At 39.6% G+C, this 19,685-nt stretch overlaps 1 protein-coding gene across 1 annotated transcript in view; it reads left to right on the top strand.

The window, feature by feature from the left end:
* The window catches only part of RABEP1 (rabaptin, RAB GTPase binding effector protein 1), a 91,999-nt gene extending 72,534 nt beyond the window's left edge, over positions 1–19,465 (top strand). The window contains exons 12-18 of the mRNA XM_068975980.1: positions 3,934–4,032; positions 8,405–8,545; positions 11,467–11,656; positions 12,283–12,338; positions 14,602–14,700; positions 15,812–15,928; positions 16,817–19,465. Of these exons, the coding sequence (XP_068832081.1) occupies positions 3,934–4,032; positions 8,405–8,545; positions 11,467–11,656; positions 12,283–12,338; positions 14,602–14,700; positions 15,812–15,928; positions 16,817–16,918 (804 nt within the window). The 3' untranslated portion in view covers positions 16,919–19,465. The remainder of the gene's footprint in view (positions 1–3,933; positions 4,033–8,404; positions 8,546–11,466; positions 11,657–12,282; positions 12,339–14,601; positions 14,701–15,811; positions 15,929–16,816) is intronic.
* The last annotated feature ends 220 nt before the right edge of the window (positions 19,466–19,685 follow it).

Here is a 19,685-nt window from a genome sequence, read left to right as displayed (position 1 = left end):
TACTTTGAAATTTTTGTATAGGACTTTCTGTGCATGTTGCTGCTGCTGGGTATATGCCTAGGAGTGGAAGGAATGTCTGGGTCAAAATGTTCAAAATGTATGTCAACTTTTGGAGATAATAGTGCCAGGAAGTGGTTGTATGAGTGTATACTCTCCCCAGCAAATTCCTCTGGGTCCACAGTCTTGGCAGACTTTGTTTTGTTTTATTTTAATTATAGCTGTTTTGGTGGGTGTGTAATGGTATTTCATTGTGGCTTAGTTTGCATTTGAGGTTATTTAGCATTTTTTGTGTCTGTTTGCCATTGGGTTATTGTTGTGTGTGTGTATGTATGTGTGAAATTACTTCACAGGTCTCATTTTTTTTATTGGGTTCTCTCTCTCTCTTTTTTTTTCGCTTGTTTTTCTCTTAGGAATTCTTTACATGATCTTGTTAGAACCTTTGGTGATGTGTTCCGAATGTCTTCTACCTAGTACCTTATGTTTTTGTTATTTTAATGATGTCTTTTGAAGAAGTTTATTAACTTTAATATAGTTGAATAATATAGTTAAATTTATTGATCCTTCTCTTTATGATTTAGTGATTTTTTTCATCCTGCGGTTATGAAGATATTTTCATATATTTTGTCGAAGCTTCATCGTTTATAGCTACCCACATTTATATCCAAAATCCATCTAGAACTGGCTTTAATATATAAGCTATAGATAAGGGTAAATTTTTATACATTCTTTTTTTCATTTGGATAGTCCATTCCTGTACCATTTAGTGAAAAGATTACCGTATTATCATTGCTCTGCAAGATCATCTTTGTAAGCTATCAAGTGAACATACATGTGTGGGTCAGTTTCAGGACTCTATTTTAATTGACTAATCTGTTCACCTGTTTTTGTGCCAGATTCTATGATAGTCAGTTTTTTCATTTTTTTTTTAGTTTTTAGTTTCTCTACTGAGAACTATGTTTTCATTCGTTTCAAGAGTATTTACCTTTACTCTAGGCAGCATAGTTACAATAGCTACTTTAAAATCTTTGATAATTCCAATCTAGGTCGTCATGGGGTTGGCATATATTGATTTTCTTTCCTGTTGAGAATTGGCCACATTTTCCTGATTCTTTCTATGTCAAGTACTTTTAGATTGATCTCGGAGACTATGAATATTTTTTTGTGAGACTGAGTTCTGTTAGCCAGATTAGGTTCAGTTCATAAGTTCTGTCTTGCCTAGTGTAGTAGGTGGTTCTAATGTCAGTTCATTTTGAAAGCCTTCGCCGTGCTCCTCTGGCTGTGTCCCTGTGTGTATATAGCTCAGGGGTGAGTGTGAGACTTGTGCTGGTTCACGCACAGAATTCGGGCACCTCTTGTAGCTCTCTCTCAGTGCCGCTCTCCTCTTCAGCTCACAGGGTCCCTGTCCTGGCCCTGTGATCAGAGAGGCAGTGGTTGCTCCTGTGCTGCCGCATCTCCTGTTGCTTTACAGTTGGAGCCGCTCTCAGATTCATGCTGGCAAGAAAATAGGAAAAAGCCCCAAATAGGCAGTAAACTGCCGTATAAATTGTTTCTTCTCGTTTTGATTTCTCTCTCTGAACTGTCTGCTTTTGTTTAGTTTTTAGAGTCCTCAGGTAGTTGCTTTTTGTATTTTACCCAGAAATTTTTAGGTGTAATCAGGGGAGAGAATGGCCTTGGTGGGCTTAGTCCTCTTGGACAGTGCCAGAAGTCCATTCTCTCATATTTTTGCTTATTAGAGGTATCTTTTCCTTCCACCTTCCTTCAGGAAGGATACTCTGGCCAGGTGTAGAATTCTGAGTACTTACGTTGTTGTCTTTCAGCACTTAGAAGTTATTATTCCATTGCTTCTGGCTTCCATGTTTCTGATAAGTCAGCTATCAGTCTTATTATTGCTCCTTTGAAGGTAAAATGTCATTTTTTCCCTAGCTCTTTTTAAAAATGTTTTTGTTATTAACAATTGTACTCTACTGTATACCTCAGTATATTTTTCTTCATATTTCTGCCATTTGGAGTATCACAGGGTATCTTGGATCTCTGAACCAAATGTCTTACCTCATAATTGGAATATTCTCAGCCATATGTCTCTTTAAAAATTTTTTTTATTGATATAGTAAAGTGCATAACTCTCAAGTGTACAATTTGGTGAGCTTTATTTTGTGGACAATTTTACCAGGTAATAAATTATCATCTGCATCAAGATATAGACCATTTTTAATACCTTTATGTTCTTTACTAATAAGTAAATACCCCACCTGCTGTACTTAGAGGTAGCCAGTATTCTAGCTTTTAACACTATGTTTTTAGTCTTGCTTGTTCTTGGACTTCTTATGAATGGAATCATATAGTATGTAGCCTTTAGCATCCAGTCAGTGGTCATTGTGTCTGTGAGACTTATCCATCCTGTTCTGTGTATCAGTGGTTAGGTTTTTTAATGTTGTGTATATTCTATAACATGATTATAGCATAATTCATTTATCCATTCTACAGTTGAGAGATATTTGGATTGTTTCTGGTTTTTGACTACTGTGAATGAACACACTTTCTAACATTCTTGCACATGTGTCTTTATTATCGTCAGATCACTGATTTTCTCTTCCAGTAGGTCTAATCTGTTAAATTTATTCATTGAATTTTTAATAATTTGGATAATTGCTTTTTTAGTTTATTATTTCCATTTGGTTGTTTTTATTGTTTCCATTTAATCTCTGGTGGGGCTAAATTTCTGAACAGATCAAATACAGCTATTTTAAAGTCCGCTTTTAGTAACATACGTGGATTCATTGTAGGTCTGTTTCTGTTTTGTTTTCTATCATTTCCTTTTGTTTTTTTTTTTTATCATAGTCTTTTCTTGTGCATTCTTACTTGAGTGCTAGACATTATATATGAAAATTGTTGAAATGAAATAATTTTTCTTAGAGGCAGACAACTAGTTGTGGGTCACCAATAATCCAATCATGGATCACCTTAATTTGTTTACAGGAATTGAGATCATATGAAGTTGTGAAGGTTGGATTAGTTTAAATTCTTTCCTTATACTCTTGGGTGTGTCTCTTTGGGGACCCAATCCAAAGTGCAGGGTGTTACCAGGGATTCCTGTGTAGTGGGTCTTGGACTCTTAACTTTTGCCCCTTTTCCTGAGGCTCTGAGACGCCCTGCTCCGTTTCTCAGTGTCGCATCTGTTTCTTCTGGAATTGGCATGTGCTTCTGGAGAAGAGCTGTTGCAGAGGCTGCATCCAGTTCTCCCAAGTGTCCTCATTCTGGTCCTCGGCTCTGTGGTTATTTTTGTCTGGTTTTCTTAATTCTCAGCAGGAAGGTTGGTTTACATTACCTATTTTGCTACTACTGGAGACAGAATTCTGAAACTAATCATTCTTAAAATGTCTAAGCAAATTTATTTTTATTTTACCACTCTTATATACAAGTCATCAACTTGTACATAAACCCCTCATCGGGAACATTAAACTAATTCAGGGGAGTTTCTCGTGTATCTGTTCTCTTAAGTACATCATCTTGGAAGACTGCAGCTAGTTCAGAGAAGATTTGTTTATCCTTTAAACTGTGTGGGTTTTTGTGTGTGTGTGTGGACAGTTTCAAAATTTTTTTGATTTTTAACTAGCTCTTTTAAGAATAATATTTATAACTGGATCACATGGATTAATATCTATGTCTAGAGGCCATATAATGCGTTGTTCATATATGGCAGTGGGTGACCCCTGGGGAGTTTTGGTCCTGCCTGTGTCATCTGAAAGGCTGAGACTTTTGTACACAGTAGGTTCATACGTATTTGTTGAATGATAGATGAGTGGTGTTTTATGAACTACTAAAAAAATCAATTCTGGACATTAAGCAGGAGATAGTAGAGTTAGTTTCAGAATAGCCAGATTCCTAATAGCCATATTTTCTGTGTATGATTTTTTTTTTTTTTTTCCTTTCAAGATCTCTGCACTTGTCCTAAGAGCTCAAGCATCAGAAATCTTACTTGAAGAGTTACAGCAGGGGTTTTCTCAGGCAAAGAGGGATGTTCAGGAACAGATGGTAAGTTAACAGTTAAATAAATATTAACTATGGTAAATATTTTGAGTAAACTCTTAAGAGATCATGGAGGACAGAGGAGCCTGGCATGCTGTAGTCCATGGGGTCTCAAAGAGTAGCACACGACTTAGGTGACTTAACAACAACATATTAAATGCATCCTATCTTGAAATAATCTTTAATATGACTTTATCTTCCTGGCCAAAGTGGTTCCTGTTATGCTCTTCAGAGCCTACAGAACATTAATAATGAACAAGATTATGTAAAGAGATTATTCTTTTTTTAAACTTACCTCTTGATTAAAAAAAATGATCACATTTAACTTACTTTTCTTTGATTTGAGAAATCTAAACAAAATGAACTATGGACTAGCATTTAATTTTCAGTTATAAATACAAGCAAAACGTTAACCTCTAAAAGCCCTAGGAGGTACAGCTTTTGAGCAGCTACTGTACTTTTCCTGGAGAGCTGACTTATTAAAAAAAAAAGCCTCAGTAACTTCATAGGCATTATGATATGATAAAAGTGCATCATAATTGCTACACTAATGGAGAACTTCCAGAAGGCTGTCAATTTTGAGAGGAATACGAACAGATAGCTTCCCAAACAAGAACTGCCTGGAACCTCTGCAGAATTGTTCTCCAGCTTTGGGCCTCCTCCTCCCCAGGCAGGTTCCATTTGCCTTGTTTTTGCATTTTCCCAGAGTTGGAGCCCTGCATCTGACGGCCCTTTGTAAATTACACCAGTGTTGGTCCTGCTGGAGTGATCCTGCAGAGTTGCCTCTTGTCCATCTCCTCCAGGGATGACGGGAAAACACACAAACTCTAGGTTGTATGGTAATTGTTTGTTTTTGAGGGGCATTGGGTCAGTATATGAATGGCCTTGAGCTGACCCCTGAATACCAGCCCTGGTCTGTTGAGGAACAGCTCATTCTCAACATTGACTGGAGAGTTTCATGTCTTTGCATTAATTAGAGACTATGAAATAATAATCTGACCCCAAAAACAGTTAAATGCTGGCAAAGTTTCATTATTCAATTTCTTCTCTTCAGAGAAGAGTAGCTATGGTAATGGTTGGAATCTTGATATCTCCCACAGTTTGTTTTGAAATTTTTCAAACTGAGAGATGTTTATGGAATGAACACTCATAAGATCTTCACTTAGGCTTACCAGTTAATATTTTGCCACATTTTATTGTGCTTCCAGTTGTTACTCAGTCTCTTTCATATATATGTAGGTTTTATAATGTACATGTGTATTTGTTTTTTTTCCTGAGCCATTTGAAAGTAAGTTGTAGACATCATGACACTCCTAAATATTTCAGTATCTCCAAAGAACAAAGAAGGTGTTCTACATAATCACAATACTATTGTTATGTGCTTAAAATGTAACCATTGTTCCCCAAAGCCCTGGATTGTTTTAGTGCTGGTTTTACTTTGATCAAGGAACCAGTCAGAGATCACATATTGTTACTCTGTTGTCATGTCACTTTGTTCTCTTTCAATCTAGAATAGTCACCCACTTCTTTTTTTTCCTTTGGCATTTACAACATTAACATTGTTAATAAGAGTCCAGACCATTTGCCTTGTAGAGTGCATTTGTCTGATTATTTCCACATGGTCAGACATTTGGGAAAGAATACTACATGGATGAAATGATTCAGCGGAATGTTCATAACAAGAGGCATGTTATGATGGGTGGTTCCATTGTTGGTGACATTAAGTTCCATCACTTGGTTAAGATGGGGACACAATAGTTTTAGAATGATTACATTAATATTGCTACCAACAGCAAAGCTATTAAGTGAAGTTCAGCATTTATTTATTGGCCCTCCATATCCATTGGGTCCACATATGTGAGTTGAGTATCTCAAATTTGGTATGGGAGCGTGTCTTGGAACCAATACTCTGTGGATACCAAAGAATGACTGTAGTTATTTTTACCCTGAGAATGTATCCCAGGTGAGGATTTACAGTCTGGGTGCTGTGTTCAAAAATTACTTGAATTGGTTTTTCTTTCTTTTCTGCCTCTTGTTATGAACATTCCGCTGAATCATTTCATCCATGTAGTATTCAGTTTGAATACAGTTCAGTTCAGTTGCTCAGTCATGTCCGACTCTTTGCAATCCCATGAATCGCAGCACGCCAGGCTTCTCTGTCCATTACCAACTCCTGGAGTCCACCCAAACCCATGTCCGTTGAGTTGGTGACTCCATCCAGCCGTCTCATCCTCTATCGTCCCCTTCTCCTGCCCTCAATCTTTCCCAGCATCAGGGTCTTTTCAAATGAGTCAGCTCTTTGCATGAGGTGGCCAAAGTAATTGGAGTTTCAGCTTCAACATCAGTCCTTCCAGTGAACACCCAGGACTGATCTCCTTGCAGTCCAAGGGACTCTCAAGAGTCTTCTCCAACACCACAGTTCAAAAGCATCACTTCTTTGGCACTCAGCTTTCTTCACAGTCAAACTCTCACATCTGTACATGACCACTGGAAAAACCATAGCCTTGACTAGATGGACCTTTGTTGACAAAGTAATGTCTCTGCTTTTTAATATGCTGTCTAGGTTCGTCATAACTTTCCTTCCAAGGAGCAAACGTCTTTTAATTTCATGGCTGCAGTTACCATCTGCAGTGATTTTGGAGCCCAAAAAATAAAGTCAGCCACTGTTTCCACTGTTTCCCCATCTATTTCCCATGAAGTGATGGGACTAGATGCCATGATCTTCGTTTTCTGAATGTTGAGCTTTAAGCCAACTTTTTCACTCTCCTCTTTCACTTTCATCAAGAGGCTCTTTGGTTCCTCTTCACTTTCTGCCATAAGGGTGGTGTCATCTGCATATCTGAGGTTATTGATATTTCTCCTGGCAATCTTGATTCCAGCTTGTGCTTCTTCCAGCCCAGCGTTTCTCATGATGTACTCTGCATAGAAGTTAAATAAGCAGGGTGACCATGATACAGCCTTGACGTACTCCTTTTCCTATTTGGAACCAGTCTGTTGAATACAAGCAGAAGCAAATGGAGCTGTGTATTACATTTTTGATTTTCTTCTTTTTTCATTTACTTTTTTGTTTTCTGAACAAGCAGCATGGTTCATAAATCAGAACCATAAGCATATGTAATCACTTAGAAATTTCACTGCCATTCCCTCATCCTTTCACTCAGTTCCCACCCACTCCCATACATGGTATTTTACAAGTATTCTTGGTTTATCTTTCTGTTTTCCTTGTTACAGTAATAAACAAATATATTCTCTTTTCCCTTCTTTCATATCCAAAAGGTAGTAGAGTGCTAATATTTTGTTGGGTTGAAATTAAGCATAAGGCAGCATTCTGGTCTGAAATAAATAAGAGCCGGTGGAATTAACCAAAACTTTTGCATGACCTTGCCTTCCTACCAGCAGCCTGGTTGTCCTTCGGAATGCAGTGGTCACCTTCTATGGGAAATCTTCTTGAACCCTCTCTGCTAATTAGATGCCCTTTGTCCTTTTATCACTGCGGTACCCTTGTCTGTTACAGCACCTGTAGTATGGTTAGGTGATTCTGGGGTTACTGGTCTTTCCCTCCACTGCACCATGAGCTTCTCTAGGGCAGTTTGTTGGTTATCCCTGTTTCCCATAGGCAGTAAAATGCTTGGTTAGAATAGTAGCTGCTAAACAAATGTTGACGGTGGAGTATTCTTGTTAAGTGTATGTTTTAAGTTCAATGGTTAGTATTAAAAATTATCAGAAATACTTTTACAGAATTGCATCTGCAGTTGTATGTTATACTCAAATTAGCTGACTTTTATATGATATAAATTCACAGGAAATACCTAAAATTGTTTTATACATCAGCCAGCAGAAAAAGTAAGAACATGTTCCATTTTAAGAATGAGCTTCTCAAATGCCCCGTATTTCCTAATATTTGGGGTCCTTGAGCCACTCACTGTGGTCCTGAGCTTGAACATATATGTGTGTAATGAAAGATGAAGTCACTGCTTTCTGTTTCTCCCTACTTCCTGTGGAATGCATGCTGTGAGGAAATAGTTGTCTTGGAATACGCACTGTGTTTTGATACAAGTCTCAATTATGTAAACCTCTTCCATTGAGCTAGAGATGCTGGTCCTAGGGATGTGGGGGAAGAAATTCATTACCTTCAAGCCTTTGGTAGAATCAGTGGAGAATGAGCTCAGGTACTTGCTTCATTTCCTATCCCCTTGAATATATGTAATGGCTGTAAGTCAGTAAATCTCTGGTCTGCTTGCTGTGAGTCTTACAGAGCTTTGTCATGTACCCTCCATCCTCAGCCCTTATTTCGTTTGACCTTTGTTTTTCACTGGTGCAGTTAGCAGCAGACAGGATTTACCTTTCTGGCTGTGATTAGTGTCTGTTTCTATTTTAGGCAGTGCTGATGCAGTCACGGGAACAGGTTTCAGAAGAACTGGTGAGGTTACAGAAAGATAATGACAGTCTTCAGGGAAAGCATAGCTTGCATGTGTCGTTACAACAAGCAGAAGACTTCATTCTCCCAGACACCATGGAGGTAACTTGTTTTCTATATGATCAAAAATGTAAACAAGTACATTTTTTGAAATGTCTATACATTTTTCTTTTAAAAAAAGTTTACAAATAACAAATGCTAGAGAGGGTGTGGAGAAAAGGAAACCCTTTTGTACTGTTGGTGGGAATGTAACTTGGTTTAGCCACTGTGGAGAACAGTATGCAGGTTCCTCAGAAAACTAAAAATTAAGTTTTCATATGATCCAGCAATTCCACTCCTGGGCATATATGTGGACAAAACTGTGATTTTAAAAAGATATATGCACCCCTATGTTCATAACAATGCTATTCACAATAGCCAAGATGTGGGAACTACCCAAATGTCCATCTACAGATGAATGGATAAAGAAGACGTGGTACATAATATACAATGGAAAATAGTCAGGCATGAAAAAGAACAAAATAATGCCATTTGCAGCCACATGGACGCAACTGGAAATGTGGCCAAAAAAAAAATAAAAACAACAACAACAAACTTTACTGAGATATAATTCACTTTCCAAGTAATTTACCCGTTAAAAGTGTATAATTCGATGTTTTAAAATATATTCTCAGATATGTAGCCATCAGCACAGTCATTTTTAGTACATATTCATAACCTCAAAGAGAATCCCCTTAGCTTTTATTCAGCCCTTCCTCCCCAAGCGTTAAGCAACAACTGATCTACTTTCTGTCTGTAGATTGTCCATTCTTTCATATGAATGGAATCATGTAATTTGTGGTCTTTTGTGTCTGGCTTCTTTCATATATCTTTTTGTTTTCAAGGTTCGTTCATGTCATATAGCATGTTATCAGTATTTCATTCGTGTTTATGACCGAATAATCCTCTACTATATGGCTGTTTTGTTTATCCCTTTGTCTACTAATGGACATTTGGGTTGTTTCCACTTTGGACTATGAATATGTTGCCATAAACATTCACATATAGGTTTTGGTGTCAGACATATGTTTTCATTTCTCTTGGGTTTAAACCTAGGAGTGAATTTGCTGGGTCATTTCTCCACATTCTCACTAACAATCATTGTTATCTCACTTTGTGATTATTGCCATCCTGGAGGGTGTGAAATGGTATCTTACTGTAGTTTTGATTTCTATTTCCCTAAGGTTAATTTGCATTTCCCTAATGGTTATTGAGCATCTTTTCATATGTTTATTGGACATTTTTATATCTTCCTTGGAGAAATACCTGTTTTAAGATCTTTTGCTTACTCTAAAATTGGGTTGCTTTTTATTTTTTTGAGTGATAAGAATTCTTTATACATTCTAGATATAAGTACCTTATCAGGTAAATAAATGATCTACAAGTGTTTTCTCCCATTTTGTGGATTGTCTTTTTCATTTTCTTGATGGTGTCCTTTGAAACCTAAAAGTTTTAAATTTTGATAAAGTCCAATTTATCTCTCCTTTTCTTCTGTTGGCTTATGCTTTCAATTCTGTATCTAAGAATCCTTTGCCAAATTGAAGGTCTCTGTCATTCTTGCAGGATAATTGAGAATGCACCAGAAATGAAATATTTGAAGGGGGTCTCCATGCTGGCTCCTTGTGATGTTAGGTTTTCTATATAGCACTTAGGATACAGCACACTCCTTCTGTCTTCTGGTAACTTTTATAACACTTGATCACTTCCATTCTTTTGTGGTTGGGTGAATTTTTTTAAAGAAATTTATAATTGTTAAATTTTAAAAAGTCAGACATTACAGAGATTTATAGCTTAACAGTGTTTCCTAATCCTGCACAGATTCATCCCCTACTGTTTGGACCTCATTCTGTTTTCCTTATAGATGTTAACATGACTTATTTTTTGTTCTTATTTACACAGGCTCCATTGCCTGCCCTTCCTTTTAGCTCTTTGCTGTCTCCCTCTCCTTTCCCTGCCCTCCCCCAGCCTGTGGTCTCAGCTCAGGTTACTGACACTCTGAAGAGCTCTCTGTCCTTTCTGAACTGGTGATTGGTATCATCAGGGAGAAAGTTTGGGGGACCTGTCTACTTTTGCTGTCAGTATACCACTTTCCTTGTCAAACTTTTCTCTTGGCAGGAAAGATTCCTCTCTTCCATGTTCTGTAGAGACTTTTAATACCTAGATTTTTAAGAAATTCCAAGAATCCAAGAATCCTTGAAGATTATAACCAGTCTAGCCTGTAAAGCTTGATTCTTTAATAAATCTTAATGAAATTTTTCTTGATACAGATTTTCGATTACTTTTTTTTTCTTGCTGTTCTTTAATTTATATACATTTGGTATTTATCTAAGAAGCCCAGTTTTTACTGTAGGGTTGCTTTAGGATATAATTGGGAGGGTTTTTAGAAGAAGACAACTAAAATTAAGGGAAAAAGTAAAATAAGACTTAAACTGAATTTATTACAAAAAACAGCTGATCACCTTAGAAAGCCTCTCATTGCATACTTGCCTCAGACCTAACAGTACTTTGCCTTTGTGGTAGATGTTCAACAAGTGTTTATTTGAATGAATAAATAAATAAGTATATTTTGTCATCTTGGAGTTCACACTTGCTTCTGAGTTTCAGTCTTTTTGGTCTTCATTCACTAACTCCTCTCAAATTTAAGCAGATAATAGTGTAAGTGTCTAAGCTATTCATAGTGAACCCCATATTGTAAGTCATCCAACATTTTAATTTTTCCGTTTATGAAACAGTTTTGAGGGAAAAACTTGTAGTTCACAATATACATTTTTTGCTTGGCAATGTTATCTTATTTCTATAACATACTGAATATTAACATGGCATGACACCTGCCTCTTGAAGCCCAGAAGGGTTGGGTTCAACATCCTAAGTTTTGAACTGTCTAAAATAATATCTGAAGTTCTGGTTGCAGAAAATCTTTAGCTGTTTTTGTTTATTTTCTTTCACCCTTAAAAACCCAATAACTATTTGTTTCTTGGATCCAGGCACTCCGGGAGTTGGTATTAAAATACCGTGAGAATATCGTTAACGTGCGGACAGCGGCAGATCACATGGAAGAGAAGCTGAAGGCTGAAATACTTTTCCTGAAAGAGCAGATTCAAGCAGAACAGTGTTTAAAAGAAAATCTTGAAGAAACTCTGCAGCTAGAAATAGAAAACTGCAAAGAAGAAATAGGTGAAGATAAAAGTGATGTAGTTTAGAATTGGAGGCACTGAATAAAACTTCTCTAGTTATAAGAAGTAGTACATAGTCTTGGGATGTAGAAAACAGAAAGTATAGGATGGAACTAAGTAAGGACTCAGTCCCTTTCCCCACATGTTCTGATATAGCCCCTGATAAGGATTTAAAAAAAAAACCCAAACTCATCTTTTTAGGAGCTCTGGTGCCTCTCTGGCAGTTACTAAATAGACAGGGAACTCAGGACTTGAACCCAGACACTGGAGCCTGTGAGAAGAGAGGTGGCATTCCCTTCAGAACTTAGAAGTGTTAACAGCCTTCTGCCAGGGTCACCCCGCCCCACCCCACCACATCGTGAAGTGCCGGTATTTGAGGCAGAGATAGTTTATGCCATAGCGTTCATTGGTGTGTGCTCTGACTTTGACACGAGCTTGAATGTTATGCTGATTGATTGGGGATAATTGTGAGAAGAGGATGCTGGTCCCCCACCACCACCCTGCTCACCGTGTTCAGTACATTTGACTCCTTTCGTTGTGAGATTGAGCTATGGTACAAAAGGGCATTTTAAGATTTAAATGCAAAATAATCAGTAAATGCTAACATGTCTCCTTTTTTCCTCCTAGCTTCCATCTCTAGCCTAAAAGCTGAATTAGAAAGAATAAAAGTAGAAAAAGGACAGGTAAGTTTCACAAGTTTCAAATTGATTCTGTCAGCAGCTAATAGGTGTTTATTGGAGTCCTACTGTGCTATACTCAAGGAATAAAGTATAGTTAGAACATAGTCCCTGCCTTCAAGGAACTCCCAGGAAAAGTATAGTAGAATGTGATGAAATAGTGGCTGATGACAGTAGATATTGATGAGAGCCTGCTCTGTGTTGCCGGGAGGAGATACAGGGAAGACTGAGATGTGACTTAGTCTGGAGCTTCCACTGTGGTGGGAAGATAGGCAAGGCATGGTCTTTTCTTTAAAGGATATTTATTTGCCTGATTTAAGTGACTGCGCTGGGTCTTAGTTGTGGCATGTGAGATCTAATTACCTGAACAGAGATCGATCCTTGGCCCCCTGTATTGGGAGCATGGAGTCTTAGCTACTGGACCACCCAAGGCATGGTCTTAACATGATACGTACTTAAAGCTACCATGGAAATATGTATGAAGTCTGTTACAAACAGGAGGTGATGTTTTCTACCTGGCTTAGTCTCTGTCTCTTAGACCTCATGAACACCTTCTGGTAAATGACCCTGTTCAGCTCACTGGCCTCATAATTCCTTGAGTCAGTGACCTTTACCTCCACCCGGCCCTTCCTTCCCACACTCCTGCCTGCACCTTGCCCCACTTCTGACATCTCCCTCCAGGCTCATATCTCCTGACCCCAGTCTACCATCTTTCTAGCCCTTTATCCTATAGGTTTATCTGTCTGAGAACCTCATTCAGACATTCAGTTCCTTGAACTTTTCCTTTTCTTCTGGTTTTAGCAGCTTCCTCATGACTTTTCTTTCTTTGCTTCTAAGTGGCGTCTGACAGAGCTTGTTTCTTTAGCTAGTCTCCCCCAGTGCCTGCAAGCCCCCTCGTACCTTGTCCTTCTGCTGACCTTACTCGATATGCCCAACCCAGGACTAATCCTGGTGTCCACCTTCTCTGCCTCTTGGACCACTGGAAGGAGTAACACGCCTGCTCCTGGTGCCACATGTTGCTCAGTAGCTTTTCATCTGTTCTTAGTTCCCTTCCGTTCCCTGCAGTGGCTGTTCAGTCACCACTCACCTCACCTCATGATGGCCTTGTACCCCTATCAGAAGCAGGACCATCTTCAGCTCTTGCCTCCGCAGTAACATGTTTGCCTTTTTCCTCCCAGTCTTCTCTTTTCTTGCATCTTAAGAAGGGGTGATGACCTGATTCTGACCAGTCTTCTGTCACTGCACATGTGCTTTGACTGAACCACTCACGTCTTTTCCTGGCATCTTCGCTGTCTTCCTCTTTCACTGTGGGCCTTGAACTTCTGTGTGTTAATTGGTTTTTTCCATTTTGCATAACCACTAGGAGGCTCAGAGGCCTCCTAGTAAACGGGAGAAGTTTCTCTTTGAATTGCACTTCTTTCTCCAGCTACCAATCTTTCTTCTTCCTTTTATGCCTAGAGTTCTTGAAAGAGTCATCTCTACTTCCTGACCTCCCAGTCATTCCTCACCCACTGCCATCTGGCTTCGGCCTCCCTGTGCAGTCAAGGTTGTGCTGGCAGTAGTCACCAGTGTCCCAGTGTGTCTGTCTTCCCCACTCCCACTGTTTGGGTTGACTTCAGTACTCACCTAACTCTTTGTAACAGCCTAACTTCTTTCCCTGACTCCAAAATGTATCCCTTTCCAATTAATTTTTGTATTGAAACCAAGGTGATCTTTAAAGATTATAAACTTGACTGTGAGCCAGTCTGGTTTAAAACCCTTCAGTAGTTCCCTTAGCCCGGTTGGGCTCCCCTGCCTCACCACTGCCTCTTGGGCCTCAGCCTCCAGGGCCAGCACCTCAGTTCCTTAACTCATTATTTTTGTGTCAACTCCTTCCTTTTGGAGTCTCTCTCCACCTTCTCCCTTTTACAGCCCCTTTAAGGGTCAGATGTCATCTCTTCAAGGAAGCCCTTGCCAACTTTTCTGGCAGAGTTAAGTGCTTCTTCATCCATGGTCGTATGCCACAGTTAACTTAGATGTCTGTCTCTCCTGCAGCACATAGGAGGTACCTAATAAACGTTTAGTAAAAGAAACAATAGGTCTTGAAGAATAGACTGAAAATCCACAGATATCAGAGGGTAAGGAGAGGATTCCAAGCAGAGCCAATACCCAAGGCCTAGGAAAACGAGCCATTGGGTGCGGCTCTGCAGGCTGCTGGCTCCTCTGGCAGCCGTGCTGTCACCTGCAGGGAGTTTCTTGTGTTTCAGCTTTTTCCTTCTTAATTTTACAGTTGGAGTCCACAGTAAGAGAGAAGTCTCAACAGCTTGAGAGTCTTCAGGAGATGAAAATGACGTTGGAAGAACAGCTGAAGAAAGAAACTGCTGCTAAGGTGAAACATTTTTGTTGGTAGTTTCATTAAAAAAAAAAAACAAACAAAAAACAGGGACTTTCCTGGTGGTTCAGTGGCTAACACTGCGCTCCTAATGCAGGGGGTCCAGGTTCGATCTCTGGTCAGGGAACTAGATCCGACCTGCCACAGCTAGGAGTTTGCATGCCACAACTAGGACCTGGCCAGCCTAATACATAAATAATATTTTAAAAACCACAGCAAAGTAAAGGATGTGGGATCACATCTTCCCTGTTTAAAAAAAACCCTGCTCTTTTGATAGAGTCCCCTTCTGAAAGCTGGTGACTCTCTGTTTCAGGGAGAAAATGGATTTCTCTTTTCAGAGCTGGGTTAGGTCTCTGCACACTGCCAGCTTTGTGGGGCTCTGTCACAGGCCCCGCTGGCTGAAGGCCATGAACCAGACTTGGCACCATCAAAGCCAGAGACACTGCTCTGGAAGTGCCATTCCATTCAATTGATTTTATCCAGTGGGGCACTGAATCGTATTTGCTGCCCACATTCTGATTAGTCCTGTTAGAATAAAAGTGCATGGGGCTAATTGTGGGGTAAGTTTGCTTTCAGGGGGGCTGTGGTCTGACCTTTAAGTGTAAAAATGTGTTTTTTGATAGTCCTTTGATTTTAGAAAGGCTCACATGCACGGGTCCTGATGGTTTCTGTCAGGAAGACTGGAGATAGCAGGGCTGCCTAAGGCTGACTCAGAGGATTTTCCTGGCAGATGCTTAATTGTCATGATTGTCAGAGAAAAACCCTGAAGTTTCTCTCCCTGTTGCTATGATAGCTGTTGATCTTAACAGCAGCTAATTTTTGATGATTAGTCATTGTCAGTGGGCTGCTGGGGGTGAGAGGTGGGGCTTGCAGTTTCGTTTTAATTTGGTTCGAACACTTGATTCACTTTAGGGTCTAGAGCAGGTAGCTTAGGCAGCTTGCACCCTTGCCTTGTGAAGACAGAAATAAAGGGAGACTAACACTATCTTAAAGGGTGACAGGCACTCTTTTCCTCTCTTGCAGTAGGGAACAGGTGCTGCCCAGTTTCCTGAGTGACTGATCTGTGGCTTTCCAGCATTAATCCTCATTCAAAACTTGTATTTTTTAGGTTACTGTCGAACAACTGATGTTTGAAGAGAAGAACAAAGCTCAGAGATTGCAGACTGAACTAGACGTCAGTGAACAAGTGCAGAGAGATTTTGTAAAGCTTTCTCAGACCCTTCAGGTGAGGCATTTGGGAAACCCCTAGATGGAACACTGAGGAGGCACTTTCGGGGTTCTTGGCCTCCAGGAGAATTTTCTAATCCCTGACTCAACCTCTGACAAAGCCTAGAAGACTAGAGACTATGGTTGCCCCTGCCCCATATTCCTGCCTGGTCATTTCAGCTGGAAACCTGTCCCTCCATTGTCCCTCACATGTACCCCTTTTCTTCCTCTTTGCTGCCCTTAAGAGTGGTGTGTAAAGCCCTTACATGACATGTAAGACTTTAACCAACCAGGCCTGTCTCTACACCTTGCATTTTATACTCTAATTTTTAAAAACTACTTGTGGTTCCTTACACCCAACATGGTGTTCCCTCTGGAAGCATCCTTGTCTCATTGCCCTCTTGTTCCTTCTTCCAAGGCCCTGCTTATTAGCTTTTTCCTCCCTGTGGAACCCTCTTTGAGTCCCCAGGCATAGTGTTTAGTATATTGTGCTGAAATTCTGTAAAGTTTGTTCCCTCCCCTATGGCTTCTCAGGGATCAGGTCCCACTCATCTCCATAGTCCCAGCGCCTTACACTGGGTCTGTTACACAGCAGCTGTGGGGAAGTATTTCTTAGTTTGTTTTTATTTTAATCTTTTAAAAACTTATTTTTAATTGAAGGACAGTTGCTTTATAGTAGTGTTTGATTTCCTCCAACATCAGCATGAATCAGCCATGGGTATACATATGTCCCCTCCCGCTTGAACCTCCCTCCCAGAAATTGTTTTTTGAATTTACTTGTTCTCACTGCCTTCTTTGAAGTAGCTTGTCTCTGGTGAGTTATCTCCATTTCAGCCAAACCAGTCACAGTAAACCAGAAAGTCAAGCAAGAGCCACCTGCACTTACGTCACTGCGTTATTTCTCTAGGTGCAATTAGAGCGGATCCGACAGGCGGACTCCCTGGAGAGAATCCGGGCAATTCTGAATGACACCAAACTGACAGACATTAACCAGCTCCCCGAGACATGACACCCTCATGGCAGGACTCTCGCCTGCACTTTGGGTTTTTAACTCATCTTTAGAGCAACATTAATTATTATTTAACTCGTAACTGAAGAAGTCGTCACACACACACAAAGGAAGACTGGAGGAATGTTTAATTCTAGTGGGAGGAGACTGTGCAGCACAGGAGCAGCAAACAGCCAGGGGAACCTGCAGCAAAAAGACCTTCCAGACGGGAACACTGACCAGGCTCCAGACTGGGCTCCAGCAGCGTGGCATCAGACTTGGTGCTGGAGAAAGTGCTGTTTCCTTGCCTGCTTTATCGACATTTCCCTGCCCTAAAGCACCCTTCTAATAGTGTTTGAAATGACATTTCCTGTTCATAGGTGTTGGAAGAGAGAATTTTTTTTTCCTGTTGTCTAGAGTTCATCAGTAACAGTGTTCAGCTAGCAGACAGGTGTAGTATGCGGTATGAATATTTTATATTAAAATATGAAGTTTGAGAGCAGGCCATTGGCTAGTGACTGTATTTCCTAGCTCAGTGTATTTTTTTTAAACCATTTTATCTTGCGTTGGAGGACCTTAAATGCTACTGAAACTTGCCTGAGAACCATAAGACAGTGGCAAACAAAACCAATTCAGTTGGAACTGAATTAAGAGAATTTGAAAACTTGGCTGGGGCTATATGTATTGGAAGTTGAGGTTAAAGGAAAAGCACAAGAAACTGTTTGGAAGCACTTTTTCTGCTACCCGGTAAGTTTTGTGGACCCACAGGTACCAGGGTCAGGCTGAACCCACACCATCTACTTTTGAAAACTGTTTTAGTTATTGGATCAGTGGAAGAAACATTAGTAAAACAAGCTATGTCTGTCTGACAACACCTAGTATAAATGTATAAGTCTGCTGCTTATTTTCAACTTGAATCAGTGGATTTGAGTTCTATTTGTTTCAAAATTGTCAGATACAAAAATGGTGATAACTAGGTTTGGCAGATACCTGTTTAGTATTTTTCTTTTGTATTTTAGACCTGGAGTGTGATGATGCTCATGGTGAAGTTGGGGAAACCCACCTAGTTCATCAGTTTGGAAATCTGCTTTGTCATTTCTATGAGGTTAAATTTGTTCCTGTGTCAGAAAGCATCAGTGGACAGGTTGTCTTTGCCGTAGCCTTACGAAGTGTTGCAGAAAGCACAAGAATGGATGTGTGGTCACTGTTTACATGCAAGTACTGTTAGCCAGTGGAAGGCTATGCTGTTTTGTCAATAATTCATCGTACAGGTGGTTCAAAACTAAAACTCTTATTTTCAAGTACTTTTTGTGGTTGGTGGTGTGAAGGAACTATGTGGGAATTAAGTGGATTAGGTAGATTTTCTGGCTCAAGTAAACCTACAACTTGAATTCTTTGTTATAAATGAAGTGATAATGAACTAGCCCTAAAGATCTTTATTTCTGTCTTCCATAAGACAAGATATGGCCTACATACCTCATTCCTTGGGCTACTGCTGTAGTCTTACATTAATGATTATGAATTTGAAAGTAAATACTAATTATGGAAATAGTGCTATAGGCTTGCATGCATGAAACATTTTAATTGGTTTAAAGTCCTTTTGTAGAATGGGGTACTTGGGTTTCCTTTAAAGGAAACATGTATCCTCATTGAATTACAGGGAATTTTTATTAATTCCAAAAATGCAATCACTTTAAATTATGTCAGTATAAGATCAGTTCCTTGGATAAACTCCAAGCTTATTTGTTTTAGATTATTATTAAAACTGGCACTGTAGTAATCAAGGTGGATAATTCATAATCTTCCTGAATGAACTGAACTACAGCTCCCAGGGAACTGCTAGGCTGAGATTGGGCACCTTGCTCATGTTTTTCTCCATAAGATGGTTCTGGGCCAATAAAATCATGATTAGGAGAGTGTGAGCAGTCTTTACAGTGGCAGATGCAAATTGTTGGAACCCACTTTTTAGAGAAAAATCTGCTAGAAAAACTCAAACAGACTAGGTTTTGTTAACAATGTCTTTCTGGTATGAAACACCTCTTTAAACTGGGTTTTCTGTATAAATGGGAAATTGATTTGGAAGGCAGTGTTTAGCCCTCCAAGACAAACGAAAAGGTCGGGTTTCACAAGTGTTCCTGTGCTTGTATTCAGTCCACGTACACATGTTCCCACGCATGTCTAACCTGATTTTACCCCTTACCTGTAACCTACCTTACCATGTGGCTTTTCATCGGCAGTCACTTAGCCATTTCTAGGCAGGTATAGTATTACCTTTCGGAACTCATATTTGGCAGGTATAAAAATATTACCTAAAGCTAAAGGACAAAACCATATACTGTATACCAAGCTCTGTTTCTCCATTTGAGATCCTACATGTGCACCTCACACCCATTAGTGCCATGTACTGGGACACAGCACAGCCCAGCTCAGCTCTGAAAGGTAATACATGCCTGTCATGGAAGTGAGCCAGTGGTGGCCTTGCAACCGTGGAGCCTGAGTTCCGCTCTGAGCAGATTTCAGGTATAACCATTTGTTAACTGTACTGGAGGTGTGTCCTTAAGAAAGTGTTCAAATTAAAAAAGCTGCTGCCTAGTCTACCGTGTGGCCTTTTTCTTTGAATCTGAGGGTTCTCTTCAGAGTCACATTTCTGGTGTTGCTATACTTTAAGATGCAGCTTTTATTCTTGCTCAAATATGGAGAAAACTCAGTAGGGTTTATGGAGGTCTGGCACTGTGTAGCTCAAAATCTCAGGCTTTTTTTTTAAATACAAGCATTTATTCAATTAATT

Source organism: Capricornis sumatraensis, chromosome 8, assembly GCF_032405125.1.
Source record: "Capricornis sumatraensis isolate serow.1 chromosome 8, serow.2, whole genome shotgun sequence".
In the NCBI taxonomy this organism is placed as follows: domain Eukaryota; kingdom Metazoa; phylum Chordata; class Mammalia; order Artiodactyla; family Bovidae; genus Capricornis; species Capricornis sumatraensis.
Note: the sequence above shows the minus strand (reverse complement) of the source record. Positions and strands in the feature narration are given on the sequence as shown.